At 36.2% G+C, this 20,514-nt stretch overlaps 1 protein-coding gene across 2 annotated transcripts in view; it reads right to left on the bottom strand.

Moving 5' to 3' along the window:
* Nucleotides 1-3,563: 3,563 nt before the first annotated feature.
* Nucleotides 3,564-20,514, bottom strand: part of RNF19A (ring finger protein 19A, RBR E3 ubiquitin protein ligase) — a 57,547-nt gene continuing 40,596 nt past the window's right edge. For both annotated transcript variants that reach the window (XM_049633041.1, XM_049633042.1), the window contains exons 4-10: nt 18,865-19,009; nt 17,708-17,870; nt 13,781-13,895; nt 13,095-13,256; nt 10,442-10,655; nt 8,609-8,752; nt 3,564-7,513 (exon numbers count right to left, since the gene is read on the bottom strand). In XM_049633041.1, the coding sequence (XP_049488998.1) occupies nt 6,823-7,513; nt 8,609-8,752; nt 10,442-10,655; nt 13,095-13,256; nt 13,781-13,895; nt 17,708-17,870; nt 18,865-19,009 (1,634 nt within the window). In that variant the 3' untranslated portion in view covers nt 3,564-6,822. The remainder of the gene's footprint in view (nt 7,514-8,608; nt 8,753-10,441; nt 10,656-13,094; nt 13,257-13,780; nt 13,896-17,707; nt 17,871-18,864; nt 19,010-20,514) is intronic.

Raw genomic sequence — 20,514 nt, 5'->3', positions numbered from 1 at the left:
TATGATGGGAAGTTCTGAAATATAAAATTAGATAATAGAACTTTCATATAGCAAAATTGTGTGTGTGTGTGTGTGTGTGTGTGTGTGTGAGAAAAGTGTGTATGAGAAGCCTCTGAACTATCTTTGCAACTTATCTTTATAGTCTAGAAACATTCCAAGTAAATTTAAAATAAAATGCACAGCAGGGGCACCTGGGTGGCTCAGTCTGTTGAGCATCCGACTCTTGATTTCAGCTCAGGTCATGTTCTTATGGTTTGTGAGTTCAAGCCCCACATTGGCTCCATGCTAACAGTGCTGAGCCTGCTTGGAATTCTCTCTCTCCCTCTCTGCTCCTCCCTCCTTGTGCATGTGCACTCTATCAAAATAAACAAATAAACTTAAAAGAAAGATTCAACCTAATAAAATTCTACATTGTTTATACCATGTGCAGCAAAAAAAGTTAATAAAGCAAATGGTCAAATAATAGACTTGGACAAAAATATAACCTGTAACAAAAAACTACTAATAGTTATATACAATGCATAGATAATTATAATAACTGTAAATATATAATAGCTATGATAAAGATCCCTTTCAAACTGAATAAAGAGAAAACCCCCTCCAAAAACAGGCAAAAGATATAAAAGTCAGTTTAGAAAACAGTACATCAAATACCACCAATTCTCCTCCTACAAAAAGATATACAAATTCACTAGTGACCAGGGATACATAAACATAAAATCAAATAATACATATTACTTTATGCCAAATAGTCTTGTAAAAACTATAAAGCTCTAATATTTACTATTGGTTGAATGCAGGGGAAAGGGGACTCACCTATTGTTAGTGGAACTGTAAATATTGATGGCCTTTTTTAAAAAAGGGAATTTGATAACCTTATTAAATTTAAAACTACATAGACTTTGCAACCTAGACATCGGAAATCCATGAAACTATCTCCCATAATTAAAACTACCAGAAAATAAGGACTTATATAATATGAGGGGCTGCCTGCACACTTTTGTAGAGGAGTGGGGCGGGGTGGGAAACAAAAGAGCCAAAGAGAATGCCCATCATATGCAGCCATTAAAAAGAATGAGTTGGAGCTGTACCAGTTGACTTGGACTAATTTCTGTAAGATATTGAGAAAATCAAGAAAATGATCAATGTATATATGCATTGTGCATGACCATGTAACATGGAGAAAACTATGCTATCATACATACTTGCTCCTTTGCAGGGGTTATGGGGGAAGGTAATGTAGAAAGGAGGGGCTGAGAAAAGGTGGAGCAAAGAAAAAAGGGGAAGAAGGGAAAAAAGGGCTGAAAGGGAAAGTAAATTCTTTTCTGTGCATTCTCTGAAACATCAGTATGCACATTACCTCTCTAAATCAACAAATCTCTTTATCCAGCTAAAGTATCATATTTCCTGTAATAAATGAACATACAACAAAAAGCCCCCAAAAGCAAAATTAAAATGCCTTGGCTAAACCAACCCTGAAAAATGCTGTTCCAGTTGATGAGGGAAACAAAGGCAGGAGAGCTGCAAATCTCCTTGCAGCTTGCAGCCCACAGACAGACACCAGAAACATGCAGGGTGTGCCTTCCTCAAAGAAATCACGGCTGCCTTCATGTTTTATTAAAAACTAAAAATGACCTTAACAGCAGCTGCCCCTCAAGGTCCTGAAACCCTGTTTCAAAGTATCTTAGAAACTTTATCTCTATCCCCATTCCCTCCACAAACTTAAAAATATATAATCAGTCACTCCTCACAACCCTAGTGCAGCTCCTTCTCCCCACGGGTCCTGTCCCTGTGCTAAAATAAAATCACCTTTTTTGCACCGAAAATGTCTCAAGAATTCTTTCTTGGCTGTTTGCTCACGAACGCAAAACTTCCAAATTTCATCATAGGGCTGTCATACACCTACATTTATGAACGTACGTGATATAAAACCTTATTAAAAGTGACTGCTTTTTCAATCACTGTCTTTGTTTCCAAAAACTTGTTCTAACAATGTAATGAAGAGACTGGTCACCAACTCTGAGGCCTAAGCCCACAAACATTCTCATTGCCGCTGCTCAGTTATTCTGTCCCATCATAGCAAGCGTATCCTCAATCTCCTCTTCAAATATAAAGTACTTATTAGTACATAACTTATAGGAAAAAGAAGACATGGTCCTTATCCTCAAGAGCCTATGGTTTCTTTCTTTCTAAGATTTCTCTTGTCCCAGTATTCTGAATTCAGAATTTGGAGGCACTTGGTATACCTGTGCTATGAAGCATCTAAGTTTTACCTCCTCCATGCTGGATAAAAGGTAGTTGAAATAGGTGTTCCAATTATTAGGCAAAAGGCTGGAAAGAAAAACAATAAAAGCAAAACTGTTATTACCATAGAGCCAGAAAAATTCACAGATTCTAGGATTAGTAAACTCTTACAGAAGAAAGCCTGCCACTCCTTACTGCTCATATTATATCGATAAAGATGAACTGCTTCTCAAGCTGAAAATCTCATTTTCTATAATATTAAAAAATAATTCACAATGCCCAGATAGCCTTAACAACAATTTTTACCAAACATTCAAAAAAGATATAATTCCAATCCTATGCACTCTGATACTGAAGTTTATTCCAGAAGGTTTGTATAATATTTGAAAAATCAAGTTCATATTTTAACCATATTAACTATAACCATATTAACCCTTAAAGGAATAAATCACAATTATATGACAGATGTCCCTTCCAATAGCAGTCAATAAAATTCAACATATTTCTCAAGGTAAAAACTCTTGGTAAACTAAAAGACAACTTAATAAATTTGATAAAGGGCATCTACAAATTTATCCACACAAATATCATACTTAATGGTTGTTATTCAGCACCTTACACTTGAAGTCCTAGCCAGTGCAAATGAGCCAGAAAATGAAATACATGATAGAAAGATCAAAGGGGAAGAAACAAAACCGTTTGAATCCTGGCTTTGCCACTTACCAGCCATGTCACCCTGGACAAAATACTTAACTCTGTGCCTCTGTTTCCTCATCTATAAAACGGGGACAATAAATACCTCCTTCAGAGAGTTGTCTGAAGAATAAATAAGTTAATATTTTAAAAGTATGTAGAAAGTGTTGGACAATTCAGAGCACTGTAAAAATGTTAGATAAAAAAATAAATTATTCACACATGACGACTGTGTACACAGAAATGTCAAAGAAGCTTAACTACTGGAATTAAAAGCTATATTCCCTAGATATGAAATTACACAAAAATCAGCTGTATTTATATTTACTATCAGTAACAAACAGAAAATGGCATTGAAGAAAATATAAAGTTCCCCAGGAATAAAATTTAACAGAACACACAAAAGACCTCTACAGGGATAATTATAGACCCAATGTAACCCCAACTAAAACTGGCGGAATTCAACGTTACTCTAAAGTGGTTATGGAAATGTAAAGTGTCAAGAATAGTCAACACACTCTCCAAGAAAAACAAGGTGGCAGATTTGTCTTACTAGATGTCAAATACCAAGACTGATGTCTAAATAGTCCATTAACTCACCTGGGAGAAGATCTCTTTCTGCAATGCTCATCCATTTGGTTTGGATCTTTTAGATCTTTACACTAATGTTATCTAAGCAGAAATGCTCTGTATAAAACAGCACTACCCAATACCTCTAGTCCCTTTATTCCACACTTCATGTTTTTCATAACACCCATCATCTGACACCATTTTAAGCTATGTGTATGTTTTTCATGTCTCTCTCCCCCAACTATAGTATAAGGCCATTGAAGCCACGGTGTCTGATACAATGCTGTATCTCCAGTCTACTTTGTTATTTAGTTGAATAAATTGGCAGGAATCCCAAAAATTCTGACTAGCATATGAAATACAATGATTAAATTTGAACTAAATTTAAAACCTGCAAACTCCCTTTCACTATTCATCTATTAAATGATGGTTACCAAAACACTGTAACTCTCCCCAAGTTTACAATACTATTCTGAGCATTCAAAACCCACCAGTATGTAAACATTGGCTTTTAGCAATGATAACTCATGCTTCAATAAGGGAAATAAATAAAACAAGCCTATTAAAAGGAACCATATAAAACGTAGCCCTGAGAATCCTAATGACTCTGGCTATAAAGGCAAAATAATCAGAGAACAGGAGGTTAGGTATTTTGCTCATGTAGGAATTAATAGCTATGATGGTTTTCAACATATATTTTACCCTTTGGTGGTCAAAGTTTACATTTAACTAGACAATATGCTGTGGAAAGTCTTACATATTTACAAATTAACTCAATTTGCAGTGAAAATAATAGTGATGGACTGTGTAAATTTACCATAAAAGCAGATTCAGTGCTCTGAGGCTGGGAATTTGTATATTTAAGAGAATCCCATTAAACTGGTGGTCTACATAACCAACAGTAGAGTAATGCCATTATAATCTTTGTATTCTTCTCTCTCACTACTCTGTGACTTTTCCCCTGTAGGCCTTAAAAAAAGCAAACTACAAATGGTCTTACAAAGATTTTGGTGAGTTAAGGCCTGCTTGAACCCTGGAGTATTCTCGTGTTCTCAGAGTTGAGCTCTAGGGGAATTTGGCTTGGTCCTAAATTAATCCAAGTGTGAAGGATCCGTGGGAGATGAAGGAACTTCTGAAACCAGTGGAAAGGTTTAGACCATTTTTTTCAAGTGAGACTGGGGCAGTACTTGTTGAGGGCACAACCAGAAGTGGAGTGAGGTACACTGAATGCACTGACCTCCTCTGTGGCACCACTTTTGCCGTATTCCTCCAAAACGCGTTTCACTTTCCATTTAATCTTCGGTCTTTTACAGAAATGTCAAGAAGGTGGGCAACATATGCATACATATTAGTTTCATTATTAACTATGTAACAGGAAATTTAAACAATTACCAATGCATTTTTTAGAGGCTACGAGGATGGAAAGCATTTGATTACAATTACTAGCTTAAATTTAAATGGCTCTAGTTTCATGGTCTTATGTGGCCAGAGAAAATCTTAGAATAGTCTTTTAAGATCTTTTTACTTTTCTGTTAAGATGAGGATTTATAATACGTATCTTTTCACATTTAATGATAGATCCCAATTCACTTTAAAAAATAAAATATGTTGATGAATAAAGCAGCTTCTTTCTAGAGGAAAGGCAAGTATCAGACATGAAGAAAGGACAGTTTCTAACATTGTTCGTTGAGAATTTCAGCAGATGCTTCCTTTTGGGCTGAGACTAGGATACAGAATCATCTCAATAGCTTGCAAGATCTATAAATACCTGCCATATAGCAAATAAGTATTCTTGTTCTTATAAAAACACTTGCAAACGAACCATAAGGCAGCAATACATTAGTATTTACATTTATTTAATGTATGCAGTTTACACACTCACTGTTGAACAAAATTGGAATGCAAACAAATATACAAATACCATAATAAGCATTATCAAATAAAATAACTGGCACTAGTGTTATAAGCATATTAATGGACCTGGTGAGAACAAGTGATGGAAGAAGACTGCAGCCCAGGGCATTTTTCTTTTTATCAAAAGAAAACGCTCAGTAGCACCATAATGGTAATACTTAACAGAAACACTTAAGATGGAACATTTCAACTGCTATCATTGAGGTTAACCTGTTTTATATAACAGTATAGGCAGTATTCTGGCCAACTTCTGTTTATGTCAGCTGACCACCCTCCATAAACAAAAGCAAAAGAAAGTAAAGCCAGCCATACACGGATCCCCTCCTCAGTACTTGGTACAAACTCTGCACCGTGCTTTGAGCTCATGATCAGAGAAGATACACATGTGTTAAAAACTGAGGTTATGTAATCACTGAAGCCTGAGTGTGTCTTTGGTAGGCTAATACTTTTTCAGCGTTGTTATTATTAATCATGTTTATCTATCTTGTATTTGTCTACATAATCCAAAGTGGCTAGAGAGGACACTATGGAAAACAATATAGCAAAATCTTCAAACAACTAGGCCCTTAAAATCCAGTCTATTCCAAAGGCACCAAGAATCAATGGGGTGCAAATATCCCCTTGGTAGAAGGTGACTTTTTTGTAATACTTATAAACTAATGGAATTGTATTTTGTAGTTTTATAGACCTTATTTGGTGCTGTCAGTATACTTAATTACCTACTTTTACACTTTGCTTCTAAGATGGCAACAGCAAGATGCAAGATATAGAGAGAGTACCAGGTATTTCTATTTCAAAGTTGTGCAAAAACTGCCACAATCTTGCTCAAAGTGTCTAAGTATCCAAATGGTAGCAAATGGGCTGCATTAAGCTTTATATATCCACATTGCATATGAAGAAAAAAATGAAATTTATACCCAGTTATGAACAGAAATGTTACAAAGAGGATCATATACTGAGAGTAACCTGCAAAGTTCTTTAAACAGTATCCATTAGTGGTTTCAATAAAATGTCACTAACCACTTATCCCTAAGCCTCAAGTTTTCTTCATAAGAATGTTTCTAATTGCATTAGTACTTTATACTGATTATAAATTAAGCCAAATTTCTATCTAAATACACAGTATGTGCTTCAAGCATTGTTTTGTGGTGAACACACAAAACGTACTTCTCTTAAGAATTATTGTCCTTACAATAATGCACTTTTTAAAGCCTTCATTTCATAGTTTGGTAATTAAGAGCCACATGAAACACAACGCTTTGCTGAACACAGAAAATGTATCTGCATTAGATTATGCAACCTGGCATTTGCTGGTAACTTGAAACTTAAAGTAGTCACATGTAGTTCAACCAGCTCCAAACAAGGTTGTTCAGTGGTAATTAATTTGCAGCATTTATAGGCCTAAATTTCAGTCTGAATTGCAACTTTTAATTCCATTGTCTGATGTGAGTGGTTATTATTTGTTTCTTTTAGTGCATCACCAAAATATAAATCAACATTGGGTTTTATTCCATTGTTACCATGTTCTTCAGCAATATGATTCAACTGTGGAACTTCTGAACACGAAGCAGTTTTGGTAAGCACAGAGATGCTACACTGATGTGGAGAATTTTCCAGACGGTCATTTTCTACCTCAGGAAGAATGTTAACAGTAGCAAAGCGGGCATGATAATCATTGGAACCATGACTACAAGAAGTTTTCATGCTTTCTAGGTCAGAACAACTAAATTCAGAAAAATGACTAGAGTGCGAATCCGCTACAGATGGCATACTGTCACTCAGGGATGGAGCCTCAAATTCACTTGAGTTCGTGCTTTGCTGTTCTAACAACTGTGCATCCATGTCCTCTCTGGTCTCATTTATCTTCATGGTACTCTTTTTCCTCAATTTACCACTTTTTGCTTTCTTTCCTGCTGTTGCTTCTTTGGACCACTTGGTGGCACCGGATTTACCTTCAGGCAAACCACTGGATGAACCACCAGGATGACTCCGAGCGGCGCTGCCATCCTCCACGCTACTACTTCCGCTGTTGTGCCTGAATTTAGATGGCTTTGATTCAATATCTACTTGCACCTCCAGACTGTTGCCTTCTCTGGAACATAAGAGTAACAAATATAAACAAATTTCTAACTTCCTTTTATTTTTATTCAGGTTAGCAGCAAAGGGGGAGGGATTCTGTGTGAAAAATTCAAAGACTACATAAAAGCTGTCAGAACAAATTGATGTAGGACAAGTTCTGTTAAAAAATTACTTGAGGGGCTCCTGGGTGGCTCAGTCGGTTAGGCATCCGACTTCGGCTCAGGTCATGATCTCATGGTCTGTGACGTCAAGCCCCGTGTCGGGCTCTGTGCTGACAGCTCAGAGCCTGGACCCTGTTTCAGATTCTGTGTCTCCCTCTCTCTCTGATCCTCCCCCGTTCATGCTCTGTCTCTCTCTCTCAAAAATAAATTAAAAAAACATTAAAAAAAATAAAAAAAAATACTTGAAATAATAGGACTATATTTACAATAATGCTTTAATCAAAAAACAACCAGAAATCGCTACATTTATTGCTTATGCTGTTCCAGGTACTGTTACCTTCTCCATTTTTTTTCAGAATAGCTTTATTGAGATGTAATTTACATAACACAAAATTCCCTTGTTTAAAGCACACAATTCAATGTTCTCTAGTGTATTCACAGAGTTGTGCAACCATCACACCACCACCTAACTTCACAACACTTTCATCATTCCCACAAGCAACTCTGTATCCACTTCCACTGCCTGTCTTCCCACCCCGACAACACCTAATATACTTTCTGTCTCTATGGATTTGCCTACTCTGGACATCTCTTCATTTGCTTTTCCCAGAGAACCCAATAGTTGGTAACCATTATTTATGATAGTTTTGCCTAATGATAGGAATAATTCTTTTAAAATTAATTTAAAAAATACTTTAACTTTTGGGGCACCTGGGTGGCTCAGTCAGTTGAGCGTCTGACTTCGGCTCAGGTCATGATTTCATGATCAGGTCATGGGTTTGAGCCCCGTATCAGGCTTTGTGCTGACAGCTCAGAGCCTGGAGCCTGCTTTGGATTCTAGGTCTCCCTCTTTCTCTGCCCCTCCCCAACTTGTGCTCTCTCTCAAGAATAAACATTAACAAATTAAAGAAAAAAAATCTTTAACTTTATAACAGTTCTTTCCTTACTTGTCCAACGGGATGTAGGAATTCAGAATAGATCCTGCCATTGCTTTGGTGCTGGCATTATCACTAACTGTTCCCAAGCTGACTGTGCCAGATTCTCCGCTTAGACTGTACCGTTCTTTCTGTACATCCGCTTGTACTTCCAACCTTAAAAAGCAGGGAGGAGATAAAAACTGAAATTACATATAATATCAGACTACTATAATACATATCTTCAAATAATTCCATTAAGAATCCCTAGGAATTAAGAAACTATTTTAGAAACAACTACCAGCATTTTTTTAGCCTCCTTTTATTTGATTATTTAAATTCTACTGCAGCACACAGAACAGTACCAGCCATCCAAATAAAATAGGAAAAATTAGCTGTCTGCCAAGTAAGATACTAACAGAATAACACAAAAAGGACATAAAGGATTTTAATTAAATATGCTGGCCATGTTTGAGTGTGAAACAAAATCTGAATACACTAAAAACCATTCTACTTGACAGAACAGTGAATCAAAAAATCATGAGCATCTATATATTAAAAATGATCCTATAAATTTGACCTGATTCTTTAAAAAAGACATAATAATAAACACCACTATAACTTGAGTTTGTATTTAAAAGCAACCTACCTAAAAATTAAGATAAATACAACCAATTTGACTTTTGGGGTGCCTGGGTGGCTCAGTTAACTATCTGACTCTTGATTCTGGCTCAGGTCATGATCCCACAGTTCACGAGCTCGAGCCCCGCATCGAGCTCTACGTTAATGGTGCAGAGCCTGCTGGGGATTCTCTCTCCCTCCCTCTCTGCCCCTCCCCCACTTGCTAGCTCTCTCTCAAAATAAATAAACTAAAAAAAAAAAAGATCCTGGGGCACCTGGGTGGCTCAGTTGGTTAAGCATCCGACTTCAGCTCAGGTCATCATCTCATGGTTCATGAGTTTGGGCCCCACATCAAGCTCTCTGCTGTCAGCATGGAGCCCACTTTGGATCCTCTGTGCCCTTCTCTCTCTGCCCCTCCCCTGCTAGTTTTCACTCTCTTGCACACAAAATAAATAAATAAGCTTTAAAAACATTTTTTAAAAAGACCCTATAAAATATCTGATTCTTTAAAAATGACATAATAATAATATAACTTAAGAATTGTGTTCAAAAGCAAGCTACCTAAAAATAAGATAAATATGACCAATTTATCTTTTAATTCATGTATACTTTCTTACATTAAAAAAGCTAATAAACAGAAGTAAAGAATACTGAATTAGAAAAGAAACAAAGGAAGATAAAAATGCTTTACATTTCTCCTACTTATCTGTAGGGCTGTTGGTAAAAGACTTGGTGAGAATGAAATAAACATAAATATACAAAAGGATTCAGGTGGACTAGACTACCCTGGCCTCAGTTTACACACTCCCACATATCCTGATTCCTCCTGCTCCCCTAGGCCTTAACCCAATGTCTCTTTTTCTAACATCCAGCTGCTGCTGTCTTGAGAGGTAAGGTCCAGGCTTAAGTATTTCCTTTACTGTGCCTACCAAAGCAGCTCTAGCACTGATTCATAACATCAGATGTGACAAGTGCAGTGAAAAAACTGGCAGAATGCTATGCCATAGACTTGGCTTTTACCATACCATGGGTATATACTATTATGACAGAAAATTCAAACAAGCAAAAACCTCCTGTTCACCACTTAGATTCATTTTTAATATTACCATTTTCAACTCTGACACAGCCCGGTTATATGTAATCATCATAATGATTACATAATGACATAATCATTCAAAATTCTTATTTAACGAATAATTTGTAGTTAACAGAAGGCAAACAGAAAACAAAGCACATTTCTCTTACCTGTTAAAACAGTTTACCATGGCACTTCCTGACAGACTCCCTGTTATACTGGCTCCAGCCAGAGCCATGGTACTGGCCGTTTCACTCAAGTTGTCTCGAATGGCTCCTATGCGATCCATGTGGCTTCCACTCGCGCTCAAACTGCCAGTCAGACCACCAACACTTCCCTCCCCTATGCTAGGGTTGTGTCTTGCTTCTGCTACTGAAGTTGTGTCTAAATGCAAATATTTCAAAGAAATTAAATAAGTGTGATTATTAGTTTTCCTCTTCTTAAATTCCTCTATGATTTCAGATAGGACGTTTTATTATAAAACATACACAGGAACAGAAAAGACATCTGGAGTCAGGAACAAGTAACTATGGGGTAAAGGGAAAGAGAAGTATCTCAGAGTTTGAAAACAGATTAAGGACTAACTCTCAGTATTAAACTGTCACCACTTTTTGCCATAATAGAACTGTATGGGAACAGACGGTCGCTACACTTGTGGTGAGCATAGTATAATGCAGAAACTTGTTGAATCACCATGTTGCACACTTGAAATTAGTGTATTACTGTGTGTCAACTATACTCAAGAAAGAAAAAAAAAGAAATGAGGAATGAGAAGAAATGGGAGAGGAGAAACTGGTTTTCTCCTTTTTTTTTTTTTAGGATTAAAAACACTAGGATTTTTGTATGCTAATGGAAACAAATAAATATGGTGAAAGCAAGTACCTACTATGTTCTGGGTGCTAAAAATACAGTAACAAAGAAGACATATATAGCCCTCATCCTTAAGAAACCAAGTAAACAAAAAAGTTATTACAAATTGTGATAAGTGCTTTTAAGGAATCAAATCTTTCCCTTTAAGGCAAAATTGGCTTAAAATCCCACCCCTTCCCAAAAAAGTGGTCAGCACTTTTTAGAAAATCCAGATGATTTAGGAATTCTGTAAAAAATGTGACGGTTGAAAAAGTTAGCTGACTTTGGAGGCAAATATGTGAGTTTCCAACAAGGTTCCATTTAAACCACTTATTATTCTCCAGGTCAAGAAAATGGGCCAGAAGCTGATTTCTACATATGTCCTACAGATCCAACTGTCTGTAAGCTATTATAAGATCTGATACCAGGGGAGAAAACTATTCCAGGCAGAGAGAACTGCAAGTTTAAAAGTCTACAAGTAAAGGTGTACTTGGCATCCTCAAAAACACGAAGGAGGGATGGTATAAGATAGGAGAGTGACAAGAAAGAAGTTCAGAGATGCAGCCTAGGACAGATCATGTGGAGTGGAGCTGTACAGGCCACGGTAGGGATTGTGGATTTTTCCTCCAGCACAGCTGGAAGCAACTAGCAGAGTTCTGAGCACAAGAAAGACATGATCTGATTTATGTTTCACAAGTTATCACTATGGCTACGCTGTGGAATAGTGAGTGGAAGATAAGATGATGGATGAGCTAAAGAAGCTATTACAATAGACCAAGAAGAGGATAGTAGCTTGGACTAATGGAATAGTGGTGGTGAGGGTAAGAAATGGTTGGATTATAGCTAAATATTGAAGGAAGCACCAGAATCTGCTGATGGATCTGATGTAGGGTAAGAAGGGAAAAGGAGTCACTGTAAGTGAAGGTTTTTGGCCCAAGCAACAGCAAGAATGGAGAGGCTACTTAATGAGGTGAGGATGATGACTGAGAGAACACGTCTTAGAGTGAAGAGTTTGGTTGCAGACAAGTTAACCTTGAAATTCTTGTTAGATATTCAAGTGTAGATTAAAGAGGAGAGTTAGATGTACAAATGTGAAGTTCAAAGGAGAGTTCCAGCCTAGACACAAATTTATGAGTCGTCAGTCTACATATTATTTAATAGAGGAGATTATACATGCAGCGGGCATAGATGAAGACTGACAAGAAGTAGCCAGGAGACATGATGAGATGAGAATAGGTTTCCCGGAAGACAAGTGAAGAAAATATTTCAAGAAGGAGGGCATGGTCTACCATGTCAGGTGTACTGGTATATTAAGATAAAACCCAAAAGGTGACCATTATATCTGGTAACATGGAGGTCACTCATGACTCTGCTTTAGTGGAGTGGTAGAGATAAAACCCTAGAGTGGAAGGCTCCAAATACATTTGGAGTGAGTTCAAGACAGAATGGGAGGGAAGAAAGTGCATATTATCTTTGTACTTCTGCCTAATTATTTCCTGAAGACAAATTTCTATAAGAACAATTGCTGGAATATAGAACATGCACATTTTGTAAGGTTTTACTCCTACTGGTAGTCTATGAGGGCCTTTTCATTCTCTAGTTAATTCATATTTCTTTGAATAACAGTAGGTTGAAGATATTCTCTATTCACTGGCCATCTGCATTTCTTCTTTTATGAACTACCTTTCTCTTCATATCCTATCCTTACTGACTTGTAATATTTTAAGCAAAATTGAAGACTGAAGTCTAGAACTTCTAAGACGTTACATTTCCAGTGTAGGTTAGGTACCCAGAACCCTCCCACCTGTTTTCATCCATTCACCTTTCCTAGGCAGTATTTCAATGATATACTTCTGGATGAATGCTATTAGGCCTCTGGAAAAGAAGGCAATGGAAATTCTAATTTGCATGTTATCTATCCCCTAACATAAACTATTAATAAGTACATTTTCTTCCTTTGCTTAAAGGACTTACCTACAGCTGTATTAGTTCCACCAACATTTATATCATTTTCATCATCAAATTCAATCCTGACTCCTTTTCCATTGCCTGCTGAGACTCCACAACCTCCGCTTCGACAGAGAGAAATTGGAACAACACCATAGACATAGGCTAACATAATAGGAACACCAATACCTAAAGAGGAATTAAATTAGTCATTAGAAGGCAAAAAATAAATCATAGAAACATGACTTTTTAGAAAGCCTTTTCAAGAGAAAATATACAGGAGAAAAGTGCTGTTGCTCTCCAACTCTTGCCCAAAGTGGATTTACCCAGCTGATAAGGGGAACAAATTCAAAGCTCCGAATCTTTCAGGTGACACTCATGAGGTGAAAAAAGATGTCAACCTTTTTAAGTGCCAAGTCTTCAAACTGTATGGGGTGAGGGAGGGAATAAGCCACTAAGAATTTACCAATTATCCTAATGCTAGGCTCTTGAGTCTATAATACTTTTAACCAATACAATTACTCAATGAGAGGTTTTCTGTAGGCTCAGTTTAAATTGTCCTTAAATACAAAAGTAATTATCGTTGGGATGAGCACTGGGTGTTGTATGGAAACCAATTTGACAGTAAATTATATTTAAAAAAAATACAATGCTTTCAATCCTTCCACAAAACTTAAAACTTGAGATTATTGTATTTGTAAGCATTTTCTTACCTACAGTTACTGCAGCTACAACTGGAGATACTATTACAGACAATGTTACACCACCTGTTATGGCCAAATTCCGTTTGTGCTTTGAAACGTCCTTGCCTTCGTATCGGTTGTGAATCTTGAATTAAAAATAAAAACGAGGTGAAGATTTAAAAACACATTATATATTTAATTTAAATGAAAGTCTAGACATACATTTGATAGTAATTTAAAGTGATTTCTTTTATAACTTCATTCACTTAAGTGTCCTAATTGAAGACAAATGTTTTAATGTTCTTAAACCACATTCTTAGACAGTTTACTCCTTATTAATAATTTGCTTCAAAAAGACAGTGATTTAATAGATTTTACTTTGTGTTTACTTTTAAATAGTCTTGAGTAAATGTATAATCTTATTCAAGAATAGTTAAAATCATGTTTTGAGCAAAGAAGAAATTAAGAATATTATTTTCAACACAGTTATGAATTGGGTATTTACTAATAGGATTACTCCTAAGAAATTTAGCATTTCACAGGTTTCTAAATAAACATCCCTAAATGGTAAAAGTTGGCTTCTAGGGGAGATTTCTACAACTTTTTTTTTTTAAATGTTTATTTATTTTGAGAGAGAGAGAGAGAGAGAACGTGAGCCGAGGAGGGACACAGAGACAGACACAGAATCCAAAGCAGGCTCCAGGCTCTGAGGTGTCAGCACATAGCCCGATGCGGGGCTCAAACCCATGAACCGTGAGATCATGACCTGAGCTGATGTCAGACGCTTAACTGACTGAGCCAGCCAGGCAGCTCCCCCTGCCCCATTTTTAAAAAAAATTAACCTTTAACAAGCAGTACTAATAAGCAAACACCACTAAATAAGTCACTTAGATTCCTTTTTATAAAGAAAAATATTATCAAATTACTCAGAATCCTGGGGTCCCATTTATAGCTCAAAGTAAAAAGGTGAAAGAGGGAAAAAAGAGAATGCTGCTGCCAGGGGACAGAAGTTAGATCTACTTAGCATCTTTGTATACAATATAAGTAGTAATAAATAGAATTTAATATCACATTGAAAGTGGCTTGGGAGATATATGAACTTCAAGAAACAGCTCAGTATCTGGGACGCGTGAGTGGCTCAGTTGGTTAAGTGTCCGACCTCAGCTCAGGTCATGATCTCACAGTTTGTGAGTTCAAGCCCCATGTGGGGTTCTGAGCTTACAGCTCAGAGCCTGGAGCCTGCTTCCGATTCTGTGTCTCCCTCTCTCTGCCACTCCCCTGCTCATGCTGTCTGTGTGTCTCTCTCAAAAACGAATAAACATTAAAAAACAAAACAAAAAACAGCTCAGTATCTTTGGTCTCGTGATTTGCAAGGGCTAAAGCTAATAAGTACATTTCTCCTGTTTCAATAGAGATTCACAACAGCCTTCAAAAGTGTGCAAGTAGTCTCTAACATAAGATACTTGACTTATGAACAATATTACAAGTGAGGTTTAATAAAATAATCTATTATTATTATATGGTTATTTTGAAGGCTATAAAGTACAATGAGTCTTGTGAAATATATTAAACAGTGAGAAAGCTGGGGTGGGGAGGTGGGAGAAGCATGCGTGGGACAAGAAATATTCCTATTTCCTAGTCAGAATCTTGTTTCCCAGCATTGACTATATGTTCCTACGGAATGGGCCTCTATAATTGCCTCAACAGTCCCTGCAGGTAGCGATGGCAGCCCCTCCCAAGGTATCTTTCATTATCCTTCAGTACTGCAGCTAATTCTTGCTCCTCTCCCAACTACCATTCCTGAAAAACAGCACTGAAGCAGAATAAAGCCAAAACTAAAAACTGACAGAGTAAACTGGAACCCTCCAGAAAACTTTTCATCCTTAAGCACTAATGTTTAATTACAGTGATCATATCGTAGTACTTCTGGTTCAACTTAATTTTTTCTATTTTACTATTTTGTGCCACATTGTCTATTTGTTATTGCAAATAAAGACTAAACTTCTAGGTACTTTATCAACTTAATGGGTTTGCCTGGGCTGGTTTGTATCCCCAAATACCGCAGAGAAAATTGTTTCAATGGAAAACTAATTCATCAACTTGTAGATGTTTGAAAAAAGGAGACTGGTAACTGCACCTACGACTTGAACAATGAGGTAAATAATCCCTCCTCTATAAATTATTTGTAAGTGTGTGCAGTACAACAGTCTCTATTTACCTTCTACTTCTATTTCTAAGTATCTGAATAAACAGTTTTGTTTTTAGCAAAGGCTTGCTTTGGATAATTACATGAAAAATTATTATAATCAGCTATTATGTATGGGACACTTTAAACAAGCTTAGTTACTTAAAACCTTCCATAATAAACATTTGGCTCATAAGTATCTATGTTTATCCTTGGTCCCAAAGCTAATTTTTTAAAAAAATAGTATGTATTGTTATTTTTCTGATTATAAAAGTAATAGATGTTGAATATTTAAAAATGTGCCTGTTATACGGAAAAGGATCAGCTTTGTCTTGAGTTTGGCCCCAAAAGTCTTAACTGGAATTTAATGAAACAATTCAAAGGGAAACAGATTCTGACTCAACATAACAATTACAGATAACAGGCAACAGAATGGGCTGCTTCAGGAGTTGGTGTCTCCCCCATTACTGAAGTGCCCAAATGGCTAGAGGAATTTATCAGGATTCTTACATAAAGAATGTATCTGTGTTTACATCCTAGCTCTGCTTCTTTTTGTGTAACTCAAACTTTCCTAAACCTCAATATTCTAACACATAAATTTCTGTGAGTTTAAAAGGAGTCAAAGTACATAAAACACCCAGCACACAGTAAGGGCTATATGCCTCTGCTCTATTCTGCAATTAGATACCTTCTATAGTTACTTCTCAATTCTGATTTTCTATTAGCCACTAAGTGACTTCTTAGCCACTCACAAATTATCCCTTTAACTTTTCAAAAAAGAATTATTGAATAGCTAATGAAATATAATTCATCATTCACAGGCCACTCACTGGTAATTATTGGTGTTTGGACCTTCAAAAAAGATTGTTATAATCTACAAAACAGCATATTTAGTAATAGCAGTAATCTAAGAAAATAAAAGCTTTGAACTAAAGTTCAAAATAATTCAGGAACTGGCTAGTTATTCTTTGCCTTGAGGGCATGTGTTTTTTAGCCATTAACTTTTTCTAGACCTGACTTTACAAGGATATACATCCATGCGAAAAATATCAGGTGTGTCCTTCAATACTTTACACTTAAAGTTAGAAAGGTTTATAATACAAATGTACTCAAGTTTTCAGATTCAGGTAATTTTAAAGCAAGTCTACTTTTACAAAAAAATTTTTTAATCTTCATTTATTTTTGAGAGAGAGAGAGACAGAGTGTGAGCAGAGGAGGAACAGAGAGGGAGACACAGAATCCAAAGCAGGCTCCAGGCTCTGGCTCGAACTCAGGAACTGCAAGTTCACGACCTAGCTGAAGTCAGACGTTCAACTGACTGAGCCGCCCAGCTGCCCCAAAGCAAGTCTACTTTCTATGCACTTGTATGAGTTTGCTGAATGCTGAAAATTATTTTATGAAAAATAAAGTAGTTTTATACTGAAAATACTAAAAATGATCTTTCAAAACAAATAAAAGGCAAAACAAAAATCATCAACCTTAAACCTAAAGATTTAGAATAAGATATTAGGCGCCTGGGTGGCGCAGTCGGTTAAGCGTCCGACTTCAGCCAGGTCACGATCTCGCGGTCCGTGAGTTCGAGCCCCGCGTCAGGCTCTGGACTGATGGCTCGGACCCTGTTTCCGATTCTGTGTTTCCCTCTCTCTCTGCCCCTCCCCCGTTCATGCTCTGTCTCTCTCTGTCCCAAAAATAAATTAAAAACGTTGAAAAAAAAAAATTAAAAAAAAAAAAAAGAATAAGATATTAAACTAATAAGGAATCAAGCATTTTACCTTACGGCCCACATAGACAGGAATGCCAATAATCATTGCAGGGATAGCAATGCCAGCTATTAAAGCAATTCCTACAGGAGCACCAACAAGTGTCCCCAGCTGCCACAATATCTTCTTCTTTCGGCTCCAGGGTTTCTTCCCCCAAAAAGTACAACCTGATGGACTAATGAAAAAAATTATAACTGTAACCGCTGTAAAACATAATAATGACTACAGTACATTAAAGAAATGACTCTAAAAGAATTTTCATACTTAGGAATGAGGTTTTTTCCTTTTCTTTGAATTCTAGGTTCATTAAAAGCAAAAAAAAAAAAAAAAAAAATCAGTGTAAGAATCACCATAAATTATTTTAAAAGGATACTGATAGGGGCACCTGAGTGGCTCAGTCGGTTAAGCGTCAGACTTTGGCTCAGATCATGATCTCACGGTTCTGTGCTGACAGCTTGGAGCCTGGAGCTTGCTTCAGATTCTGTCTCCCCACTCTCTGCCCCTACCCTGCTCACACTCTGTGTGTCTCTCTCTAGCTCTCAAAAATAAACATTAAAAAAAAATTTTTTTTAAAGAATACTGATAACTAGAATTCAGGTTAAATATTTATCCCTAGTTCTCCATTAGCCGGAAAATGTTAGTTTTTGAAGAGTAAATTAATGCAAACATGCTTATTTCTATCCCTGTTTTAGGCATACAATTATCTGATTATATTAAGCTCACTTTGTGGAATAAATGAGAAAATTTATATATGAGAAAATTAAGTGGAATTATTTATGACCTAGCATAATTACATGGGGGTATAAAATACTAGCTTTCTAGTTTAAAAAAAACAAAACAAACACAAAAAAAGAAGAAATCTAGCTTTCCTATTTTTGACTAATCCCAAATGACAAGCACAATAATTTGGTTCCTTTTAAATTTATGTAACTGAAATAAAACACATCCCTCTAAGAATCTTATAAGCACCAAGTTTAAAAATGCTTAGAATACAGTTTCAAATTATTTTACAATATAAAATTATATTTAGATATAAATAGCTCCTTTTCCCTTCCCACCCAAGTACTAACCAGGCCTGATCCTGCTTAGCTTCCCATATCGGACACGATTGGGCATATTCAGGGTGGTATGGCCACAGACTAAATAGCTAGCTCCTACTATAAACTTACCTTAAATAATGTAAATCTGAGATTTCTTTCATACATAACCAACAAAACTCACAACCACAGACAGCACATGTCATGTGATTACAGCTCCCATCATTCATCTTTATTATATAAGCAGCACATCGTGGACATGGCTTTATATCATCAGCTATCAGGAAAACAGAGAGACCTGTTTAGTACATAAAACTGGTCTAAAAATAACAATTTTAGTAGATAATCAATTGCAGCAATGCCAAAAATAATCTTAACATATCAGATTGTTAACTGAAGAAAGGAACATACTTTGTATTAAATTTTTAAATTGTAAACATTTTCAAACACAGTAGAACAATGAGAACAAACAGTAACAAAATAATAAAAAGAGAAAGGAGAACCGAGGACAGCCCTGGGCAAACTGCAAACTACATAAAGTTTGTCTTTGCTCCTACCTCATAGCTGTCTTCTCTGAGTGGCACTTGATATTCTAAAACTTTTCTAACCATCTCTACTTTATTAAAATGTAGATATTCTTTATACTACAGAATAGTTACCTTTGTCCTTTTTTTATTCATTTATTCAAATGCTGTTTCTGGATAATGCACAGTAATATGGTTACAATGCACACAGGTGCTAAGTTAAAATCAAATGGTACATAACTTTTGGAATCACTAACATAGAATACAAGTTATCTCAAATTACACAACTATTTTGAACTTTGGCATCTATTTAAGAGCAACCAGTAAATTATTTTCTATTATTAGTAGTGAGGTATATTTTCTAACTATACACAGTTAAGAAAAGATATGCATGGTACTAGCCATTGAATTCAAGTATTTGTTCCATTTTCTTACATGATAAGCATTAAGCTATATTCTAGTTTCCTTTCTAAAAGTTTCATGGTCATATTTTACTTGTGCTTTATCAGTGAATTCAGCTTTCCTTACTGCTTCTTTAAGAGCTAAAGCTGGTTTTTTGTTTTTTTTTTTAATTTTTTTTTTTTTAACGTTTATTTATTTTTGAGACAGAGAGAGACAGAGCATGGACGGGGGAGGGTCAGAGAGAGGGAGACACAGAATCTGAAACAGGCTCCGGGCTCTGAGCTGTCAGCACAGAGCCCGACGCGGGGCTTGAACTCATGGATCGCGAGATCATGACCTGAGCCGAAGTCGGCCGCTTAACCGACTGAGCCACCCAGGCGCCCCCTAAAGCTGGTTTTTAACTTAAGAACTGATCAAGGCTCACAATTAGTATTTTAACAATTCAAACAATTTTGAGCAAACTGGTAACTCTATGCAGCCAGATCAAGAATATAAAAATTAAAAATATCCGTAAGTCATGATTTCAATGATCCAAAGGACATAAAGTCTGCATTAAAATACTTTTAACATTGGAGCATAAATTTTAAAAAGCTAGCTTTTATAGGTGATATAATGTCTAGTACATCAAATTAAAGAAATGCTAATACTATCTGCTTAACTGGCATATTAATTGATAAACTTCCTCATTCCAGAGTATACTCAAGTAGTAAATATCTCAATTAGAGGTGGGAGTAAAGACACTCGACTTTGGCTCTGATACATTCAGAACAAAATGAAAGGGGACATCCTCATTCATTCTTATGTTCTAAAAACACAAAACAGCCTTTTAATACGCTTAGATTACATGTTAGAGAAT

The sequence above is a fragment of the Panthera uncia genome, chromosome F2 (genome assembly GCF_023721935.1).
Source record: "Panthera uncia isolate 11264 chromosome F2, Puncia_PCG_1.0, whole genome shotgun sequence".
Lineage (NCBI taxonomy): Eukaryota > Metazoa > Chordata > Mammalia > Carnivora > Felidae > Panthera > Panthera uncia.
The sequence above is the reverse complement of the archived record's forward strand: the minus strand, read 5'-3'. Positions and strand labels throughout refer to the sequence as shown.